Here is a 23,246-nt window from a genome sequence, read left to right on the forward strand (position 1 = left end):
CTCTGTGGGAGCGTACCGGTCTGAGGGAGGGGATCTGCGGCAGAAGGCGGTCTCGGAGATAACCGGGTCCTATGCCATGAAGCGCTTTTTTTTTGAACACCCTGTCAGCCCAAATATGGGAGAGAGAAGTCTTTTGCCTGTATCAGCTCAATCCAGAGCCATCCACAGGCAGCAGTCGCTTAACTGCGACATCATATGTGTTTTTCGAAATTTGGATTGCTAACAAAGAATTAAGGGAGTACTGGGATAGCTATTTCAGACCTTATTAGGTTTTCATCAGCCAGACATACCCTTGCTGAGATTCGAACCTGGGCTGTCTGCATGTTAAGCAGAAGTGTTGCCCCTAGGCCACAGGTTCTTTCTCACTTTGTTAGCTACAAATATTGTTAGCTATATATATTTTCTGTGTCAAAGCGCTTCCTTACGCCAAAGGCTGGTTCTGAGAAGACCCCCTCCCCACACACAAAGCATCCAGGGATTTAAAGGGCTTAAAGACCCCCCCAACCGGCCACACAGGAGGTTAACAGGGAGCTAGAAATAAATGCCCATGGCTACATCTTGGCCCAGGGTACAGGACTGGCATACAGAAGGAATGGAAGTATTAGCAGCCATACCGGATATCCTCCCAGTGAAAGCAGAATACAAGTCCTCAACTTATAACAGTTCGCTTAGTGACTATTTGAAGTTACGCCACTGAAAAAAGTGACTTAGGATCATTGTTCAGACTTTTATGACCATTGCAGCAGACGCTTGGCCACTGATTCGTATTTATGACGGTGGCAGTGTCCCCCGGGGTCGCGTGATCCCCTTTTGCACCCTTCCAACAAGCCAAGTGAATGGGGAAACCAGCCAAGTTACTAATTTAATAACTGCAGCGATTCACTTACTAAATATGACAAGACAAGTTGTAAAACGGGGCAAGGCTCATTTTTACAAAAGCCTCGCTTAGCCACATAAATGTAATTGGCTCAATTGTGGCCAATTACAGGGCTACCTGTAATTTGGAACCCGCCTTTGCAGAAAGCAAAAGCCGCTCCCCCCCCTCTCCGTGTTAAAAGAGACTCTCAGCTCCATGGAATTTCCTATCTGGTCTCCCCATTTTCCAAGTGGGGAAACTGGTAACTTCACGGAGAAAAGAAGCGGTTTTGTTGGGTTCCAAGTCAGGCCCATCTCTCCAGCCAAATCGCTAAGCGGTGGCCTCAGGGTCGTTTGCTATGAGATGGGTGGCAGATAAATCCATTAAACAAACCCCAAAGGTGCTTTTTCCAAGAGGCAATTGGACTTTCTTGTTTTTCCTTTGAAGACGTTTCGCTTCTCATCCAAGCAGCTTCATCAGCTCTGACTGGATGATGGGGAATGGCAGGATTTATACTCCTTGCAGACAGTTGGTCATTTGTCTTCTTTTAGAGAGTCCTTGAGGCCATTTGGAGGTTTATCTGTATCCTCGGGGTCAGCTGAGTAGAGCTAATGGGTGTGGAGCCTTCTTGGAACTGCTGAAAGGACTGTGTTGTAGACTGGAGATAGAGGGTATTTTGACATAGTTGGCCTCTTTGACCCCCTCTTTCAACCCAGCGGTCCTCTCTGTCCAAATTGTGGACTTTGGCATATGGCACAATATTGGAGAACAAACCGATCAGGACAAGATTCAGCAGTCCATCTGCATTTAAAAAGACGAAGGCCACTCTTTCAAAGACAGCAAAGTCCACATTTTGGACAGAGAGGATCACTGGTTTGAAAGAGGGGTCAAAGAGGGCAGATAAACCTCCAGGTGGCCTCAACGACCCCCTAAAAGAAGGCAAATGACCAGCTGTCTGCAAGGAGCATAAATCCTGCCATTCCCCACCATCCGGTCAGAGCTGAAGAAGCTTCTTGGATGAGAAGAGAAACATCTTCAAATTAAAAACAAGAAAGTCTAGTTGCCTCCTGAAAAAAAGCCCCTTTGGGACAAACAAGACCCTGGATGACAGAGAATCTCCATAGACATTGAGCCATGCACTTTGGGATCGATACCCTTCGAATGGTGCAGGAGCGTGAACGGATTTCCAGAAAATGTGGCAGACTCCAGGAACCATGTTGTGCTTCAGTTGGAGATGCAGACAACACAGACTCATCCCCAACAGCCTGCACCCGTCTTCAACATTTTTAGAAGGGGCTTGCCATTGCCTACTTCCTAGGGCTGAGAGAAAGTGACTGGCCCAAGGTCACCCAGCTAGCTGAAGGCCTGAAGTGAGACTAGAACTCACAGTCTTTAACCGTGAAGTGATGAAGGGACCCAGGGCGGAAAATATCCTGCAGCCACGGTGACCCGGAGGACACAGGTAAACCTCCAGGTGGCCTCAATGACCCTCCAAAAGAATGCAAATGACCAGCTGTCTGCAAGGAGTATAAATCCTTCCACTCCCCACCATCCAGTCGGAGCTGAAGAAGCTTCTTGGATGACAAGCGAAACCTCTTCAAAGAAAAACAACGAAGTCCAGTTGCCTCTTGAAAAAGCACCTTTGGGACAACCGTGACCTGGATGACGGAGAATGTCCGTAGACATTAATTAAATCGGTCGCAACCAGCCCCTTACCAGCTCTCCAAAGGTCGGAGAAGGACCCCAACTGATTGTGCTCTCATCAGCTGCCACTATGATGCTGCTCTTCCTGAAAAACAAGACAGAACGTTACTGCAGAAGAACTGCTGGGAGTGGGATACAAATGGAGAGGTTTCAAACAAAAGCACGCAGAAACCCCAGCCAGCATATCTAAACAGCTGGATTACGGGAATTCTCCTGCAGAATACCGGCTCTTCCTCCAGGACCAAGGAGAATAAACGAAGGCAAGGAGATGAAGGTTGCAAAGAAATGAGAGAAGGATGGATCTCCTTACCCACAAGACAAGCTACGGATTTTCCAACCGCACAGATCCTGCACGGTTTTGGGGTACATGGTTGATTCCCGGGAAGTGTTCGTCGCTCCCCAGAAAAACAGGCCTCCTGCAGCAGGCACAAAGGGGGGGAATATTTTTTTAAAAAAAATTGCTTTTGTGCATTGTTCACAAGAACACCCACTTTCTGTGAGGCTATTAGCAGATAGACGTTGGGCAAATCTGAAGACGTGTCGACATTCTGATTTTCTCTTTTAGCAGGAAAGGGGAACGGAACAGCGTTAACTAGAAGCCGTAATATTAAAACAGGCAGTTTTCACAAGAGAGTAACACGCACACTTCCCTTGTGATATATACTGAAAGCTGTTGCTTGCAAAAATGTTTGTTTTTTTTAAAATAAAATTCAAAAGCGTTCCTTCGTTGACCGATTCCAAGGCCGAGCGTACCTGTTTCGCTGACTGCAAAAGAGCAGGTGTAGCCTGCGTAGATCTGCGCCGCGCCCCGGCCGGGGAAGTCGAAAAGCTTCACTAACCGGGGCACCATCTCGTCCCTCTGTTCCGCGTGTCCTAATCGGCCGTAACCGCCAAATCCCCAGGAGAAGACACGCTTCTGTGAGTCCAGGATGAGCTGAAGAAAGGCAGGAGAGGTCGTGAATTAAAATCTAGATGGAAGAGGAGGAGGAGAAAGAGGAGAAGGAAGAAGGGAGGAGATGATTGGAGGAGGAGGAGGAGGAGGAGACGGAGAAGGAGAAAAAGAAAAGGAGACGGAAGAAGGGAGGAGGAGGAGGAGAAAAAGAAGGGAGAAGGAAGAAGGAGGGAGAAAAGAGATGATTGGAGGAGGAGGAAGAGAGGACGACGACAGGGAGAAGGAAGAAGAGAGGAGGAGAAGAAAGAAGGGAGGAGAAGGAAGGAGGGAGAGGAGGAGATGATTGGAGGAAGAAGGGAGGAGATGATTGGAGAAGAGGAGGAGACGGAGAAGGAGAAAGAGAAGAGGAGATGGAAGAAGGGAGGAGGAGGAGAAGGAGAAAAAGAAGGGAGAAGGAAGGAGGGAGAAGAGAGGAGATGATTGGAGGAGAAGAGGAGAAGGAAAAGAAAAGGAGGACAAGGAGATGGAAGAAGAGAGAAGAAGGGCGAAGAAAGGAGGAGAAGGAAGAAGGAGGGAGAAGAGAATAGGAGGAGTGGAGGAGGAGATGAAATATTCTTCAGCTCTGAAAAGGTTCCAGACTGATGGATTTTCCCAACTTTGGCATATATAAAAAAAGGTTTTGGCGTCAAAACCAGCTTGCTTCTAGCCTCTATTCTTCATTTTGAAGGGCCTATTTGGAGGCAAGAATGCGATTCCAGACAGATCCTATTAACTGGCAACATTTAACGAGGTTCTTTTCTCCCCTTGGCATTGAAAACACCAAAGAAGCATTTTGAAGTTTTCTCCCTCATCCACTCCAACCTGCTATGACATTTTTCTTAACAGCAAGAATAAAAGTTCGCACACCGGCCCACCTTCAACCGTCTGTGGCTCCCCTGGTTTTCCGAAGCCGAAGTTTGTCGCTGAACACAAACCACGGAGAGAACTAAACCACTTACCGTGTGATTCGCACCACACGCCACATCCCTCACGACGATGTTCGGGACTGGCAGGATCTGGCCATCTTTGGTCTTCTCGATGAAGATGGCCACACGGCGAGGAACTAACTCACAGTCGTATTCTATCCTCTGGGCTCGGGCGATGAATTTCCCGTCGGAGTTGTGCCCTGTTGTGGGGCAGAAAATTCCAGTCAAAGGGGACGCACCGGAGCGAAAGGGAGGGGGAAGCGTTTTACACGCGTGCACACAAACGGGGCCTGCGAGCATGCGCAACACAAACAGGGAGTGACACTCGCTAGCACCGCCCCGTTTTTGATGCAAGGGTGCTAGCGCCGTGCCATCTTTGCCGCGCAGCACCCCGTTTGCGTAGCAGCGGTGCTACTGCGAGTGGGGGTGAGTGCCCGTACACACGTGCACGCACTGGCCAGGCTGTCCTGCGGCCCAGTGGCCAGTAGGCCATGGACCACAGGTTGGGGACCCCTGCTGTAGAGACTCATACCTAGCTGTCCGTACTCAGGGCAACCGAACGAGTAGAGATTCCCTTTGCAATCCATAATCATGCTGAACTCAGCCCCGCACGCCACCTTGGTAATTGGCTGGCCGTTGTACATGATCTAAAAAACAACAACACAAAAAGGTTTAAGGTAACACTGAAAAACACATTTCTCTTGTTCCTCCGAAGCCCACAACTTCAGGGAGACTTCAGTCTGCTATTAGCACAAGCCTGTGCAAATTCTGCTTTTTTTAATGCACGTCTCCTTTGCAAATTGGATCTTAAAAACGTTTTTGGAAGAGCAGCCGGGACATTGTTTTCCATTGGAGGGACACGTGATATTTTTTTTCCACAACCTGAACTGGTAATTCAGGCAGCGAGAAACAGGAGAAAAAAAGTTGAACTAGGAACATTTTAGCCAATGTTGCATTTTTAAACCTGAAATATTGTACCTGGGTAGGACTGGGAATGGCATCTGTCTGGTTCCCCAATCCTAGTTGCCCCATCTTGTTCTCTCCAAAAGCAAAGACAGCTCCATTCTCTAGAAAGAAAAGATTAAAATCCCTTTTTATCCCACTCGGTCAAAACTTGCCTCAACACAAAACTTCGAAAGCAGCTTAATATAGATGGTCCTCAATTTACGACCACAATTTGGTCATAAGTCATGAATGTCACTAAGCAGGTCGCCACATAACCCTGCCCGATTTGTGGCAGCTGTTAAACCCATTGTTTGCCATGCGGCTATTTTTGCTGGCAACTGGAAGTAAATGCTGATTTCCAGCAAAAAACAAAACAAAAAAATCTGGACTTCAACCCCCAGAATTCATAACTGGCTAGGGAATTCTGGGAATTGAAGTCCACACGTTTTAAAATGAGCAAGGTTGAAAAACACTTAAGAAGACTGGCCCACATTATAAATGAAATTCTGTTGCCTGCTCTCAAAAGGAAGTATATATCTACCTATATATATATACATAACATATACACATGCTATACACACACACAGGCACAAATAGCAACCTAGAACTAAGAAGAAATTTCCTGACACTTAAAACAATTAGCCAGTGGAATAACCTGCCTCCAGAAGTTGTGAATGCTCCAGCACTAGACGTTTTTAAGAAGAAATTGGACATCCATTTGTCTGAAATGGTATAGGGTTTCATGCCTGAGGAGGGGGTTTGACTTGATGACCTCCAAGGTCCCTTCCAACTCTTGTTATTCTATTCTATTCTAATATTAATCACTGTCTATTTAGAATACATAGCGGAAAGAGGAAGCTTGAGCATTCACAAGGTTGATGCTACATGGAAAAAAACTGCGACTGAATCTGGATGTTCTGCTCCGGGTACCACGAAGCCCCCTCCCAGAAGGTAGCAAGCAAAACAGGTCGTGAAGAGGACGTGTAGTGTCCCAGACAATCCTGCAGACCTTGTTCAAGCAGTGCTTATATGCTACATCCTGGATAGAAGGGAATGAATTGCTAATAATCTTTTCTACTGTCCTCACCACTCTCTGCTCCGCTTTCCTGTCTGAAGCAGGGATGCTTCCAAACCAGACTGTGATGCTGTATGACAAGATGCTCTTGATCGTCCCTCTGTAGAAAGTGGTGAGGACAGGGGAAGGAAGATGTGCTTTTCTCATGTGATGCACAAAATGCAGGCACTGCTCTGCCCGCTTCACCAGTGTCTCGCTGTGGAGCGACCAAGCCAGCCTACTTGTTAACTGCACACCCAGAGACTTGATACTGCTAACCACCTCCACGGGAGAGATGGTTAATCAACAATGTCTTTGTAAAACTCTATGAGAGAGAAAAAGGGAAGGCACAGTGATACACCCCAAGGCTCCCATACCCGTCAGGGCCAGTGTGTGGTTGCGCCCACAAGCGGCTGACACAACTGTCTCACTGCTGAGCACTTCTATAGGCTTGGGGGCATCGACCCGCTTGGTATCTCCGTGGCCCAGCTGCCCTTTGTCGTTGCGTCCTGGGGAAAGAGAAGCACAATGTCAGTGTGTGCTCTGTGCATTTTTCCAAGGAGATCTTGCTAAACTCAATTCCGGCTAAGACATACAAAAATGAAGCAATGGAGACTCACCCCAGCTCCACAGCTTCCCTTCCACGGTGATGAAGAGGCTGTGAGCAGCACACGGACCCGAAATTGCCGTCCGGATTTGGATTCCCGAGAGACATCCGTACCTGTGCGGCCCCCACAGGTTTTGGCCAAGGTTGCGATACGCAGCTGCAAGGATTGTTGTTGTTAATTCAAATTTGGTATAGCCCAGGGGTAGGCAACCTTGGCTCTTTTATGACTCGTGGACTTCAACTCCCAGAATTCCTGAGCCAGCATGGGGGAACTATGACCCCCTTCATGACTCGTGGACTTCAACTCCCAGAATTCCTGAGCCAGCATGGGGGAACTATGACCCCCTTCATGACTGGTGGACTTCAACTCCCAGAATTCCTGAGCCAGCCATGCTGAGGGGAAAGGGAGAGGTTTCCAAGCTGAGCCATGCTGGCTCAGGAATTCTGGGAGTTGAAGTCCACCAGTCATAAAAGAGCCAAGGTTGCCTACCCCTGGTATAGCCACCCAATCCTAATGGACTCTGGGCATTGTATACAATCAAAATAAAGTATAAAAATGATTAAAACATACAACCACACAGACAGCCTGAACTAAAATGATCAGAAAAGCAAAATAAATCCCACCAGCTCCCGTCCCAATATAGGAATGCAATAAAACAGGGACATTTTTTTAAAATTCCCCTTTGTTCGGCTTTTTAAATAACCTGGGATACTTTCATGCAACTTGTTAAGTTGAAACGTTTTAACCACAATTTGTTTCTTGTATGGCTAAATGGGTCGTGTGGTCCTAGAGAATTGCTGCAAAGGCAGAAAATAAGGAGAATAAAGGAAAATAAAAATGAAGTAAAATAAAATAAGTAATCAGGAGTGTGAACCCCACTTTGTAGCCTGCATGTTTTTTATTTTAAAAAAGGTGCTTTTAATGTTGGGCTGTTGGGACATCTCCCTTGTTGTTCAAAGTGTTTTCTTTCTGAGTGGCTGTTCCTATTTCAGTCTTATGTTCTTTTTCATATTTAAAATATTTTCAAGAAGACTTAAAATGTCACAGCCAGTTAGATTCTCTTTCGTTGTTTTTTACAGGACAGCAGGGAGAAATTAGAAACAAACCAATAATCAGTGAATGTGCAAAATTTGTAAAGCAGAAAAAAAAAGCCTGCCTGCTTTGGACTAAAACTGCCACCATCCTCATCACGGACTCCAGAGTTTGTGTTTTTCCCAGGAAAGTCCCCAAAATGAACTTTCCTGGATTCTCAGCAGGATAAAAATAGATGCTGGAAGCCCGGACGTTGGTTCATGCATTCTGCATGCCCATCTATTGTGCCTCTTTGCGCCAGCCAGACTCTGCCCCCTTGGCTGGGCTCTCTTGCTGAAGATTACAGGCCGAGCTCAGATGTCTTTAAGCCAGACAGCAAAACAAAAGGGGCTTAGTCTCGCTTGGAGACGGCGACGTCAGCCCTGAGATAAGAGCGGCTGTGGGACGTGAGCAGTGACTGTTGGAGACATTCTCAGAGCCTTCGAATGCGAACCCCCAAAAGAGATTTTTTTTTTACACGCTGAGTCTTGAGCCGCTGAACGCCCCCATAAAGGACCCCGTAACTGTGTTTGTACCTCTATAAAATGTCTGGTTTGGCAAAGCAAGTAAACAGGACAGATACAGATTTGAACGGATAGTTAGGACTGCAGAAAAAAACCATCAATTCACTTCACTTCACTTCCATTCTGTTCTATTTCTATTCTGCTCCTATTCTATTGTACTCTATTCTTATTCCTATCTATTCTATTCTATTTCTATTCCACTCCATATTCTATTCTAATTCCATTCTATTCTCTATTCTATTCCATTCTGTATTCTATTCTATTCTGTATTCTCTTCTCTTCTCTTCCATATTGTACTTTATTCTGTATTCTCTTCTATACTAATTCCATTCTATTCCATTCCATTCCATATTCTATTCTATATTCTATTCTATTCTATTCTATTCTACTCTATTCCATTCCATATTCTATTCTATTCCATTCCATATTCTATTCCATTCTGTATTCCATTCCATTCCATATTCTATTCTATTCTATTCTATTCTATTCTATTCTATTCTATTCTGTATTCTATTCTATTCTGGTATTCTATTCTATTCTATTCTGTTCTATTCTATTCTATTCTACTTCTATTCCAAAATCAGAACGTGCACAGAAATAAAAGAGATCCTAAATGGTTGCTAAATGAACAGTACAGGTAGTCCCTGACTTACAACCATCTGTTTAGTGACCGTTCAAATCTACAATTGAGAAAAGTGACTTATTACCATTTTTCACACTTAACGACTGTTGCAGCATCCCCCAATGGTCACGTGATCAAAACTGAGACGCTCGGCAACTGATTCACATTATGACAGTTGCAGCGTCCCTGTGGGGGGTCACGGGACCCCCTTTTGCGACCTTCTGACCAGCAAAATCAATGGGGGAGCGGATCCATTTAACAACCGCGTTAATAATCTTAACAACTGCAGTGAGTCACTTAACAAATGAGGCGAAAAAGAAGTCAAAAAGTGGGGCAAAATTCACTTAACTCATGTCTCACTTAACAACATACATTTTGGGCTCAATTGTGCTCGTACGTCGAGGACTTTAGGGTGACAAATTTTGCTTGGACTGACCAACTAAACGACTAGTTGCAAGTCTAACAGGCCCTTTCCCCAAAACACAATGCTTGGAGCAGTGCAGAAATTTTTAACTTATTTAAATTTCCTATTTCTAAACCTCCCACCTCCCTCGGATCCAGCCAGCCACCAAGATCAACCCGAAGTGTAAACCCCACAAGTCTACATCTTCTTTCAACTCCTCTGATGCAGAAAACTAACTGTTAATCCTGAATGAAGAACTGCCGTTTTTAATTTTTCCAACCCTCCACCCCATTTCAGCTGGCTAAAATGATTTTAATATTTTTTGCAGCCTCGCTTCTCGGTGACTCCCTGCGCGTTTTTGCGGTGTGTTTATTTAAGAGGGCAGTGCTCCAGGGAAAAAGCATCATCAAGGTCACTGTAGCTTACCCAAAAGCCGTGCTTTATATTACTACTTCTGGAATAAAAGTCTAATGGAACCCATTAAAGAAAACCAGTCTAAAAACAACAGCCGTCCTTGTCTGAATCCAGATGTTCTCTTGGAAATAAGAACAACCGGTCTCAGCCACAGCTGGCTTGGAACAGTTGCCTTCTCAATTGTGTTTCTTTTATTTTTCAAAGGATTTTATTGAGTTTTAGAGTTGGGGATAAAATAGGATCGGGATTAAGGTGGGGTTAGGATCAGGATTGGGATTAGGACAGGGTTGGGGTCAACATTGGGGTTATCCCCCAATAACGTTTTTAATTTTAAGCAAACAGACTAATGTCCGGGTACATATGTTCAGTTAACAATAGTTGATATAGTGATAAATAACTGTAGTAAATGTAGTAAACGATAATCATAAACAGTATCAGTTAGTCAACGCATATCATTCTTATTATTGTATATTCAGAATAACACATCACATTCATTTCTCACTAGTTCGTTTTCCTAACCATTGTGTTTCCACGCAAGTAGTTCGCACCCTCAGCTTGCTTAATCCAGAAATGATTCAAGCTTACTTACCTTGCTGCTTTGGGACTTCTTTTCGGCCAATTAAGTCCCAGTTCGTGGCCCCAAATATCAAAAGCTGTCCTTTACACTTTGAGCCTTCCAGTTTCTGAAAAGGAAGAAAGAAAAAATCTGATTTTAAATGTGAGCTGTGTCAAGTCCTGATTTTAAATGTGAGCCGTTTCAAGTCCTGAGAATCAGAAGAATCAAAGTGGATGCCTAAAACATGAGTCAAAGTCCCTAGCAGAAAACGGAGCGTTTTAAGTATCCCTGGCAGAAAAGATGCAATTTTAGCCTATGACAAAAATAAAGAGAATCTTGCATTTATTTAGGAAACATGGATAGCTCAAGTTACTATTTTATGAGTGTTTCATTCGTGGAAAACCCTGGTAGGGAAACATAGAAATTAGAGGAGGGTGGGGGAAAGACACCGGTGCAAATTTTCTGTGTTCACACAACTTCTCAACCATGGAAAAAAACAGAGGGGATCCGATTCAAAAGAGGCAAGAGGTTTCCATATCTTTTGAATGAATGCATTTCCAGTTTGGGTAAAAATGAAATGACTGCAGCATCCCTGCACTGAAAAAACAAAGCCAATACTTGCAAAAAAATAATATAAAATAAAATTACCCAATAAAAAAAAAAAATCTTGTCCTGCATTTCAGTTTCTACACTATGGAAAAAATAATAATTTATTTTGTGGATGGCGACAAACAAGGTCTTTTTAATGAATGAATGGAAATAGTTTTCTTAGCACTCCGAAAAGGAAACTGCAGGCAGAAAAATGGGGGGGGGGAATGCACCCCGCGTAGAAGGGCATCAATTGTGGCAGGAGGTGGGTGACCCTCGCCATCTGGAAGACCCCTCCAGTCCAGCCTCTTAATTCCCATTAAGAGCAGCTGCGTCTTTACAGACTCACACCCTTAGACCCATTTCCCAGAGAGGTAAGACTGATCCCCTTACAATGCGCTCCTTGGTGTGTTCGGGCTCGCTGACCACCACGGCGGCCTGGGGCGATTGCAAACCGGGGGGGCTTTGCTGTTCTCGCCCGCCTCCAGACCGGGGCGTCTTTTTGCTTCCTCCGGGGGCTGAGAGCAGGGGCAACACCAGCCCATCCTGCTCCTCTCCGCTGCTGCCCCCGCCCCCGTTGTTGCTGCTACTGCTGCTGCTGCCCCCACCACCCCGATTCTTCCTCTTGGCGGTCAGCGGGGCCCCCCGGCCGGTGCTCGCCCGTTTGCGCGATACCCCCGTGCCGTTCCCCGAACTGGCTGCGTCTGCCTTCCGCCGGGGCATCTTCGTAACTGCCTATCTCCTGCTTCTGTTCTGCAAAAAAGGAAAACAGAGGAAAAATTAATATTAAAACAAGGAAAGAATGCAGAAAAACAGTCACCTTGCAGAAAACGGAGTCTGGATGCAGAGAAGATTCACCCAAAGTGTTGCAAAATAAAGGACAATAAATATGTCTTCCCACGATCTCGGTTGTCTACCGCAAAGCCGTGGGTCTAGCATTTGCACAGCGTTTTATAAGGACGTGGAAGGGTGTGTGTGTGTGTGTGTGTTTGTGCGATATTTTATTATCCCGCCCAGAGGAATTTGCTTAAGGGTACAATCCTGTGTTTCGTGGCAAATACCTGGATGCACGTGCCTAAAAATCACAAAAACCCATTAAATTCAGCGGAATTTGTTCCCAAGGAGTGGAGCAGAAGAGTAGCAATATTAACCTAATCCTCTTGTTTTTCAAGCTTGGCCACTTTTAACAGGTGTGGAGTTCAACTCCCAAGAGTCCCCAGTCAGCCATGTTGGCTGAGGAACTCTGGGAGTTGAAGTCCCCACATCTTGAAGTGACTTAAGTTTGAAAAAGATGGCCTAACTCAGGGGTAGGCAACCTTGGCTCTTTTATGACTCGTGGACTTCAACTCCCAGAATTCCTGAGCCAGCATGGCTCAGCTTGGAAACCTCTCGCTTTCCCCTTAGCATGGCTGGCTCAGGAATTCTGGGAGTTGAAGTCCACAAGCCATAAAAGAGCCAAGGTTTCCCCACCCGATTCTAGGTTCCTGCCAACTTAGTTCCCCTTCTATTCCCTCACCTGTCTGGCTGAGGAATTCTGGGAGTTGAAGTCCACACGTCTTAAAGTTGCCAAGTTTGAGTACCCCTGATCTAGGCGCAGGGGTGGGGAACCTTGGCTCTTTTATGACTCGTGGACTTCAACTCCCAGAGTTCCTGAGCCAGCATGGGGGAACTATGGCTCCCTCATGACTTGTAGACTTCAACTCCCAGAATTCCTGAGCCAGCATGGCTCAGCTTGGAAACCTCTCCCTTTCCCCTCAGCGTGGCTGGCTCAGGAATTCTGGGAGTTGAAGTCCACGAGTCATAAGGGGGCCAAGTTTGAAGACCCCTGCTTTAAATGAGCCTTATTGTAGACCTAATGGCTGCACAGACTAGGCCAGGGGTAGGCAACCTTGGCTCTTTTATGACTCGTGGACTTCAACTCCCAGAATTCCTCAGCCAGCATGGCTCAGCTTGGAAACCTCTCCCTTTCTCCTCAGCATGGCTGGCTCAGGAATTCTGGGAGTTGAAGTCCACGAGTCATAAAAGAGCCAAGGTTGCCTACCCCTGGCCTAACTGTATTAATCCTAACATGAAACTACCTTTAAATAAAGCAGCAGCTGAAAATTAGAAGTAAAAAACAAGAAGTGCCCCATCTCAGGTACGTTCCTCCTTTCCCCACTGCTAGAAAATGAATTTGAGCTGACAAATGAGGGGATTTTTTTTTGTTTCCCTCCTGGCGGGCGACAATCCCAAAACAAAAGGCAATAAAAGATAACCTAAAGACAGAAGTGACCCCCAGCTGTAAAGACTGAAGGGAAGAAAACAATATTTGACATTTCCCCCCCCTCATAAATGGCTCATTTCCCCTTCAAAATGAGGAAGTTTATAGAGAGCTGACAGGAAAAAAAAAGAGCTCCCTGGAGTCCTCATAAAACTAAGAATATACAGGTATTTAAAAATGGTTCTTCCCTCACAGGGGTGGAGAGAAGAAATAAGCCAAAAGTATAAATAAATAAAAAGAAAAGGGGAAGCTGAGAAAGGGAAAGAAAAAGGACTAGGAGATGAAAAGGAGTTGTTTTTTTTTAAAAAAAGTTCCCACGCTCTTCCTCCTTCTCCATGAATTTGAGGCGCAGGAAGACCCCCCCAAATCCCACCCCAAACCTCAAAGTTGGGGGGGGAAGACAGATTTGGCTTGTCTTCGCCCCCTTCTCCAGATAAGGCCCGAAGACCCAAGATGGACACCTTTAGCCCCTGAACAAACCAGGATGCAACCCTGGAGGGAATGAATGGAAACCAAGATTAGTGGGGAGGGGGGCTGAGTGTGCCACACAAGCCCAGCATGCTCATTTATTGGGGGTCCTGAGGAGACCCCCTGACCCGCCACACTTTCCTTCCTGCACCAAGGAAACCAAACTGGAAGTAGCCAGGATTAGAAACCTGGCTTGGCTGAAGTAACTAAAACCAAAGTAGAACTAGCCACAGTTAGAATCCTGGCTCTGCCCAACCGAGATAACTCAAGTTACCCAATTCAGACATGATTTAGGTGAGTTACTGTCATGTCCTCCAAGGAAGGACAGCCCGCCCCCAAAAAAGCAGGGGGGGTTGGGAGGAGAGCTTTTAGGAGAGGGAAGATAAACAAAAATAAATTGTTAAATAAATTAGGGTTAGTTTTTAAAGGTGCCCCAGGAATAGCCCCTCAGGGTTGGAAACCCAACTGGGGGCCTGGAAAGAAATCCCATAGATTTTTTTTTTTTAAAAAAGGGGGGGGTCAGGAGCATGGATAAAAATGAGGAATTTAATTAGGAAAAATCTGTTTTTATGGCAAAAATATTCCTTTATATATTCCTCCCCCCCAAGTAAAACAATCTTTTGGGGCGAGAAATCTTAATAATACAAACTAAGATGCCTCTCCCTATTTTTCCTGCAAGCCAGGTTTGGGCTGGATGGGGTGGAGAGCCACAATGCCCCTCCCTCACCTAAAGGAAAGGAGGCCACCAGGTGAGGCCGCTCATCTCCTTCAGCATAGCCCCATTTGCAAACCAGACTAAAAACAGGGAGAATTTTCTTTCCATTTTTTTGGGGGGGGAAACAGGACCCTAAAGTGAGCTCCCCATTTTAAAAGACCCCCCCAAAGTTCATTCCTCACAGCAAAACTTCGCGGGCCACTTTCCCACTTGGAAATGGGGTGCAGGCTGCAAATATTGGGGAAGAAGACCCCCCATAGCCCAGACCCTCCCAAAACCCCTTCTCCTCTCCCCCATTAAGCCCCCCCTTTCCACATCGAGAGGACTTGGAGGCAGCCTCGCTTTCTAAGGGGGGGTCTCCTCCTTTCTCTTCCCCCCTTGCATTTTTGCCCTGAAGCCCCCTCCCATTTTCCCTTAAGTTTTCTCTCTCCCCCCCCAAAAAAAGAGAGACCCGCCGCTTCTGCTGAAACCGCCCTCATCCCTTCCATGCACAAGACAGGAAATTTTGCAAAAGTTAAAAATTCAGAATTGCAAACTTTCGCCCGAACCCTGCCGAGTTTTTAAGTTAAAAAAAAATAATAATAAAGGCGGATTTGGGGTGCCGGAGTCTCCTCTTTCCCCCCCCCAATCCCCAAAGCCAGCCGCCGAACAAAGGCGAGGGGGAGCCGAATCGCGTCGCCATCCCGGTCTGGACACGCGTCTTGGTGTGAATGCAACCACGTCGGGCCCCCAAACCGCGATTCCCAGCAAAAAAAAAAAAGAGAAAAAAAATCCCCTTCCCCATTTTTGCAAGGGAAGGCACGCGTGCAAGATTTCCACCCCAGTCCCCCCCGTGAGAGTCAACTCGCATTTTGGGGGGGTTATTTTAGAAGCCCCCTCCCTCGCCCGTTTCTCCCTCCCCACCGTCGTCGTTCCTCAATCTCCCCAAACGAGGCCTTTTTTTTTTTTTTGCAAACAAGCGGAATTGCAGGTAATTTTTGCACACAACATTGCGACCACCCACCTCTTTTTCTTCCCGGTGGGGACTTTTTCCGCCAATGCAAACAATTCTTCCCGACCTCCCCCCCCTCCCGGTCCAAACCAGACGCCCCTGCCCCTTTTCCTTCCTCTCCGTCTGCTTTTTCATTCTTTCTTTCTTTCTTTTCCAACCCCCTTTTTGCAAACCCACCTCCTCTTTTCTTCTCGACTTTTTTTGGGCTGGGCCTTTTGCCCCGAGTCTCTCCAATATATAACCGCCTCCTCTTCCTCCTCCGTCTGTTCTCTCTCCCCCCCCCCCGAAGACGCCTTCCTGGCTTAAAGAAGAAGAAAAAAATGAGGGGGGAAAAATCCGCCTTGCACCTGCCTTAAAATCTTTTCTTTGCTTTTGCAAAAATCAAAGTAACCCCGGGGGGGAAAAAAGCAAAACAAACTTTGCAGGCGTCTTCTGGAGGGGTGGGCTGCTTTATTTGATCACCCCTCTCTAGTGGGGGTGGGGTGGGGGAGAAACACGCTTCTTTGCAAAATTACAATCCTCAATGCAAGTTGAGAATTAGGAGACCCCCCCCCCTCTTTGCACCGTCCCTTCACCCCCCGTTTCCTCTGTCTGCCTTTTTTTTTTTATTGATTTTGAACAATGGGACCTCTGTCTGTCTCCTATTAAACCACGTGGATCCGCCTTCCTTCCCCTTTTTTTTTTAAAAAAAAAATCACCCCCCTCCTTAGTCTCTCTCTCTCTCTCTGCCTCCCTCCCCCCCCCGTCAATCTTGCAAAAAAAAAAAACCAACCCAAAAATCTCCAACTTTCACCTTCCTGCCAATTGCAGCGTGGATCAAATTGCAAACCTGGGTTGCAAATGCAAAAAGTCAAGCGCCAAAGATGCTTTTTTTCAGGAGGGGAGGGGAGGGGGTGGCAAGCCAAAGCTTTAAAATCTTTTAATGTTTTGCACTACTTCCTGTGAAGGGGTGGGGAGGGGGAAAAAGGAAAAAAAAAACGGCTTTGGCTAGAGCCCACCCACCAGATACGACTTAAAATATAAATAGGCGCCGCCAGGACAAAACAGAAACACATGTACGGGCAGGAAAGGAGAGAGATTCGGGGATTGGAGTTCGTCTGAAAGGGCCCGCTCGCATCCGCACAGCACCCCCTGAAGGACGGGATGACCCCGGTAGGAGGAAAATAAATGCTCGTTTATTCTTTGCAAAAATGTTATGGGGTTAAGGGTGGTCTCTTGCCTTTATCGCTTTCATTCGCAAAGCTGGCTGCTTGCAAGCAGCAACCTGGCCATTATTATTATTATTATTATTATTATTATTATTATTATTATTATTATTATTATTATTATTATTATTATTGATCATCGCACAGTCAGCCAGATGTCGCAGTTCCTAGTAAGGCCGCCTTTTGCAATTGACTAATAGTGAATTTGTCAATGCCAATGGTGTTCAAGTGGTTTATTATTATTATTATTATTATTATTATTATTATTATTATTATTATTATTATTATTATTATTATTATGGATTATCGCACAGTCAGCCAGATGTTCAGACTGAATTTGGCATTTTGTCTACCTATCGAGTCCTTACCCAGGACCTGGGATAGGCAGATGTGGATGTTTGATGGTATTACAGATCCCGTCGCAGGATGGAAGCAGTTCCTAGTAAGGCCGCCTTTTGCAATTGACTAATGGTGAATAATAATAATAATAATAATAATAATAATAATAATTATTATTATTATTATTATTATCATCATCATCATCATTATTATTATTATTATTATTATTAAAGGAAAAACAGGGTGTTGTTTCATGAGCGCAATGAAGCCAGCTTCTGGATCGCACAGAACGCATGTTTAGGTCCAAGCATTAAGAGAAAAAGTGCACATTTCTTTTTTGGGGGGGGGCACAGCAAAGGGGGAAGCGGGGAGACAGCAGAATTTGCAAACTTAAAGAGGAAAAGAAAATTTGCAAACTTAAAAGAGATTTTGCAGTGTTCATCCCGGCCAAGGACCGCAGGTTTCCCATCGCCACCACCAGCTTCCCCTGTTAGAATTGGGTAAATATATATATATATTAGGACATGTTGAGAAGTTTCTCTTTCAATCCTACCCTTCTTCTTCCATCACAGGAGCTGCGCCGCTGGCCACATCCCCAAACCAGCTGGACAAATGTCCGTCCTCTTCCTGGTCCCGAGTTCGGGGTCTCTGTGGGCCCACAGAGAGGAGCTAAGTGAGTATCCTTGCAGAACCAGTTCAGACCAGTTGCAGGAGGGATGCTGGGAAGAGGAGAGGATGCTTGTTGCCAAAATGTGCAAATCAGCGTTTAAGCTCAGTCATAAACCCCCTCGGGTGTGTGCCTTCGCTTGGGTTCAAAAATAATGATGCGTTCTGTGTCACGCCGAAGCTGTCTGGACTTGTCTTAATTGCTTAAGACGCCTCTTGGGTGTGTCTGGAGTCTTTTCGCTCCGGGCACGAAGTGGAATCCGGCTTTTCACGGGGAAAACTTGTCTTAAATAATGGCTAGATCAGGTCTGGTTTGATTTTATAGGTTTCTCCACCCTGTTCTAAGGTTTAGAAATAGGACATTTAAATAAATTCATTAAAAATTCTGCACTGGTCCAAGCAGAGGTTTTGTATTTTGGGGAAAGGACATGTTAAACTCGCAACTAGTCCCTTAGTTCAGCGGTCCCCAATCTTGGCCACTTTAAGACCGGTGGACTTCAACTCCCAGAATTCCCCAGCCAGCATGGCTGGCTGGGGAATTCTGGGAGTTGAAGTCCACCAGTCTTAAAGTGGCCCAGGTTGGGGACCCCTGTCTTAATTGGTCAGTCCAACACAACTTGTCACCTTAACAAGGCAGGTCGTCCTTGACTTAAAGGCCACAACATGAAACATTTGTTAATGTGAGTTTTGCCTCATTTTACGACCTTTCTTGCCACGGTCATTAACTGAATCATTGCGGCTGTTAAGTTAGTACCACGGTTGTTAAGTTGTGAAGCTTCCCCCATTGACTTTGCTAGTCAGACGGTCGCAAAAGGGATCACAGGACCCCGAGAGACGCTGCGACCGTCATAAATATGAGTCATTTGCCAAGTGTCAACATTTTGATCATGTGACTGTGGGGACATTGCAGTGGACGTAAGTGTGAAAAATGGTCATCACTCCCTTTTTTCAGTGCTTTTGTAACTTTGGACGGCCACTAAATGAATTGTTATAAATCGAGGACGGCCTGCCCTTGCGGTTTAGATTTACAAAGTAGAGTCAGATACTTAGATGCACAACGTGAACACAACCCTGGGGGAATACAGGCAGTCCTCGACAATAGTTCATTTAGTGACCGCTTGAAGTTAAGAACGGCACTGAAAAAAGTGACTTACGACCGTTTTTCTCACTTAACAACCGTCGCAGCACCCCCATGGGTCACGTGATCCAAATTCAGACCCTTGGCAACTGACTCGTCTTTATGACGGTCGCAGCATCCCTGGGGGGGGTCACGTGATCCCCTTTTACGACCTTCTGACAAGCGAAGTCCAGATTCACTTAACAACCATGTGGCTAAGTTAACTGCAGTGATTCACTTAACAACCGTGGCGAGAAAGGTCGTAAAATTGGGCAAAAGTCACTTAACCAATGTCTCACTTAGCAACAGAAATTTTGTGCTGAATTTTGGTTGTGATGTGAGGATTCCCTTTAGGTGGGTCAGAACGGAATATATGCTAGCAGGCTCTTTGCTCATCAAATTCAGCATTGGTGAGGGATTCTGGGAGTTGAAGTCCGTGTTTTTAAGCTGGGAATTCTGGGAGTTGAAGTCCGTGTTTTTAAGCTGGGAATTCTGGGAGTTGAAGTCCATGTTTTAAAGCTGGGAACTCTGGGAATTGAAGTCCATGTTTTAAAGCTGGGAACTCTGGGAGTTGAAGTCCATGTTCTAAAGCTGGCTAAGCTGGGAGTTGAAGTCCATTTTTTAAAGCTGGCTAAGCTGGGAATTATGGGAGTTGAAGTCCATGCATCTTAAGAATTGCCACGTTTGAAGACACGGCTCTCTGCCGTAGTTTTTAATCCTGGGAAAGGTGGAAGGAAAAAGAAGAAAAGGATGACATAATCCACCAATCATTTACTAATTCCAGTGTTTGCGTTTTAATTGAATTTTTAATTTTCTCGATTTAGTTTTTCTTTTTATTACATTTACCAAGGGTGGAAATGATTGCAAAACAGTCACTGGATGGTCCTTCCCCTTCTTTTGATAGTCCAGTGAGACATGTAGTTTTTCATTTCATAATGCAATACCTGCATTTGAAGATCTCAAGGTAAATACATGGCAAATTTTGCAGTCACTAAAAAGTGCAATTTTTTTCTCTCTCTAGGGAGAACCTTCCTGCACCGCTTCCCAGTCACCAGAAGGGGGCGCCCTGGCCCTTTGTCTTCCTGTAAGTGAAACCGGATTTGACTCCTCCCCCCCAAAAAATATTATAAATAGCATGACACATTTTTATGAAAGATCCTGAAACATCACCGGAAAGCTTTCGTCATTTTGGGCAGACAGAAGCCGAGACATGTGCTTAGTTGATCTAACTTTTTTTTTTTTTTTTTTTTGAACCAAAATCCCTTTTTCAGGGCGGAAATGATAAGCCTTGTGCAAGAACAGATGTTTTGCACCCCTGGCTTTTGTGGAAGACCTCAGATGTCTTTTTTCCTTTCTGCAGAAATCCCCAAAATTCATTCAAGGGGGATTTCCAGATTGCACACGGTTCGTGCACAAACCGGTCACCATTTTTGTTCTCGTTTGTGTGAATTCCAGCCACGTGGCTAGATCTGATTCCAGGCCTCTCCAGAGGCTGCCTATCCCACCCTTCATAATCCCCAAGTTGGTTGGACTGCATCTCCCATCATGCACCAACTAGCAAGAGAGGGCAGATTGAGATATTTGCAACCAAATTTTTTTCAGGAATGCCCTATAAGGAAAATAAAAACATCCAATCCTTGAAAAGTTTTTAAAAAAACTTATTTTTTCAAGAGAAGACTTCCCCGTATTTTTTCAGAGCTGGCATTTCAATTAAGGAAGTCTGGAGGAAGTCCTTGATTCAGAAGAAAATCATTACATCACCAGTTCCTCAACTTTCCTTTATGAGAACGACTTAAATTTAGAAACAAGACAGCCTAAACGCAGGGTCTCTTTGACGTTAAAACTGAACCATCCCTCATCCTGAGTCTGCAGTCTTGGTTAGGAAAAGTGGATCGTTTTCTGGACCGCCTCAAACTTCAACTTTCTGCTTTGTGGAAATCTCAGGAACCAAGTCAGATTTAACTAATTAAGGCTGCAGTTGGATGAGAGCAGAATTATTTTTGGTAACTTCTCCTATTTCCGAATTCCTCTATCTGCTCTTCGCTCTCTTCGCCCCCACCTCTAAGCAGATGAGAGTATATTACATTTTACTTTTATAGCTTTTACATGTCGGGTTTCTTTTGTTTTGCTTTAGATCAGAGTTTCTCAACCTTTGCAAGTTTAAGACATGTGGACGTCAGCTCTTAAGAGGGGTGGGTTTCAACTCACGAGCCCCCCACACCTATTAAACTTAAACTTGAGACAGTACGAAGAACGGCTGCGGGACTTGGGTTTGGCTAGTCTAAAGAAAAGAATAGGAGAGACGTGATTGCAGTGTTCCAATATCTGAGGTGCTGCCACAAGGCAGAAGGGGTCAGGTTGTTCACCAAAGCACCAGATGGAAGGAGGAGAAACAATGGTTAGAAACTGCTCAAAGAGAGAAACGACCTGGAATTAAGGAGAAACTTCCTGACAGTGAGGACAATTAACCAGTGGAACAGCTTGCCACCAGAAATCGTGGGTGCTCCATCACTAAAGGTTTTTAAGAAGAGACTGGACAGTCACTTGTCTGAGATGGTATAGGTTCTCCTGCTTGAGCAGGGGGCTGGACTAGAAGACCTCCAAGGTCTCTTCCAGCTCTATTCTATTCTACTCCAAAAATGCCATGTACAGGTAATCTTTGACTTACAACTGTTCATTTAATGACCGTTCAAAGTCGTAACAGCGCCAAAAAAAGTGACTTACAACTTTTCACACTTATGACCATTGCAGTATCCCCTTGGTCATGTGATCAAAATTCAGACACTTGGCAGCTGACTCATATTTATGATGGTTGCAATGTCCCCGGGTCAAGATCACTTAAACATGAGCCAGCCGTGTGCGGCAGCAGCCAAAAAAGCTAACACAATCCTTGGTTGTATAAACAGAGGCATAGAATCAAAATCACGTGAAGTATAATAAGTACTGCTTTATAAAGCCTTAGCAAGGCCACACCTGGGATACGGCATCCAGTTTTGGTCACCACATTGCAAAAAAGATGTTGAGACTTTGGAAAAAGTGCAAAGAAGAGCAACTGAGATGATTAAGGGCCTGGAGACTAAAACATACGAAGAGTGGCTGCAGGATGTGGGTTTGGCTAGTTTAGAGAAAAGAAGGACTAGGGGTGACATGATAGCAGTATTCCTATATTTGAGGGGCTGCCACAAAGAGGCGGGGGTCAATCTATTTTCCAAAGCACCTGAGGGCAGGACAAGAAACAATGGATGGAAACTAATCAAAGAGGGAAGCAACCTGGAATTAAGGAGAAACTTCCTAACAGTGAGGACAATCAACCAGTGGAACAGCTTGCCTCCAGAAATTATGGATGCTCCATCACTGGAGGTTTTTAAGAAGAGACTGGACAGCCACCAGTCTGAAATGGTATAGGGTCTCCTGCTTGAGCAGGGGGGTGGTCTAGAAGACCTCCAAGGTCCCTTCCAGCTCTATTCTGATTGATTGATTGACCTACTGACAAGCAAAGTCACTTAACAATCCTGTGAGTAACTTAAGAATTGCAGTGATTTGCTTAAAAGCTGCAGCTAGAAAGGTTGTAAAATGAGGCAAAACTCAATGTCTCACATACCAAGAGAAATTTTTGGGCTCAATCGTGGCCGTAAGTCAAGTATTAAAAGCACAAAAGGATGTAAGATTAAAAATAAGGGCGATGCAAATAAACTTTCTTTCCCGGATCTGGACTGCGAGACTCCAAATGAACCCTAGATGGCACTAGTGAGCCAGTTTTCCTGCATGGAGGGGTCACAGGGACTGCAGAGCAAAAAACCTTATGGTGTGAAATAGGAGTCCTGGGTTTGCAAAGGGTGGATCCTGGCCCTGGGGCAGCTGAGTCAGAGACAAGTTCCTCCCAGCAGGTGAATGTAGAAACTTAAGGGAGGTCACCTGTGCTGTTTCTTCCATAGATCCGCGCAGTTTTGCCTGCCTCACCTGGATCTCGGATGAGGAGAAGGGCAGCCGACAGACCCAGGACGCAACAGCAGCTGCTACTACTGTGTGCAAAAAGACAATCAGATTTCTTGAGGAAGCAGAGAGTCAACAAACAGGTTTATTAATCTTTTTTTTAATACATGTTTGATTTGAAGCCACGACTCAAAGCCAGCTCCAGAATGAGTGCAATTTAATTTAGCTTTCTCTAAATTTCTTTCCTGCCCCTCTTAAAACTAGTTCTTCTTAGAAGCTGATCTCTGATTATTATTATTTTTTTTTCTCTCTGAATACCCAGGCAGAAAAGAAAGTAATATGAGCACAGG

The 23,246-nt window shown here is 45.2% G+C and overlaps 1 protein-coding gene across 1 annotated transcript in view; it reads right to left on the reverse strand.

Annotated features, from left to right (window-relative positions):
• Nucleotides 1-11,925, reverse strand: part of RCC2 (regulator of chromosome condensation 2) — a 15,437-nt gene extending 3,512 nt beyond the window's left edge. The window contains exons 1-10 of the mRNA XM_015825816.1: nt 11,596-11,925; nt 10,648-10,741; nt 7,037-7,180; nt 6,794-6,925; nt 5,396-5,484; nt 4,950-5,064; nt 4,451-4,617; nt 3,314-3,494; nt 2,871-2,976; nt 2,573-2,645 (exon numbers count right to left, since the gene is read on the reverse strand). Of these exons, the coding sequence (XP_015681302.1) occupies nt 2,573-2,645; nt 2,871-2,976; nt 3,314-3,494; nt 4,451-4,617; nt 4,950-5,064; nt 5,396-5,484; nt 6,794-6,925; nt 7,037-7,180; nt 10,648-10,741; nt 11,596-11,925 (1,431 nt within the window). The remainder of the gene's footprint in view (nt 1-2,572; nt 2,646-2,870; nt 2,977-3,313; nt 3,495-4,450; nt 4,618-4,949; nt 5,065-5,395; nt 5,485-6,793; nt 6,926-7,036; nt 7,181-10,647; nt 10,742-11,595) is intronic.
• Nucleotides 11,926-23,246: the final 11,321 nt, after the last annotated feature.

The sequence above is a fragment of the Protobothrops mucrosquamatus genome, unplaced genomic scaffold (genome assembly GCF_001527695.2).
Source record: "Protobothrops mucrosquamatus isolate PMUCROS unplaced genomic scaffold, P.Mucros_1.0 scaffold2817, whole genome shotgun sequence".
Classification (NCBI taxonomy): domain Eukaryota; kingdom Metazoa; phylum Chordata; class Lepidosauria; order Squamata; family Viperidae; genus Protobothrops; species Protobothrops mucrosquamatus.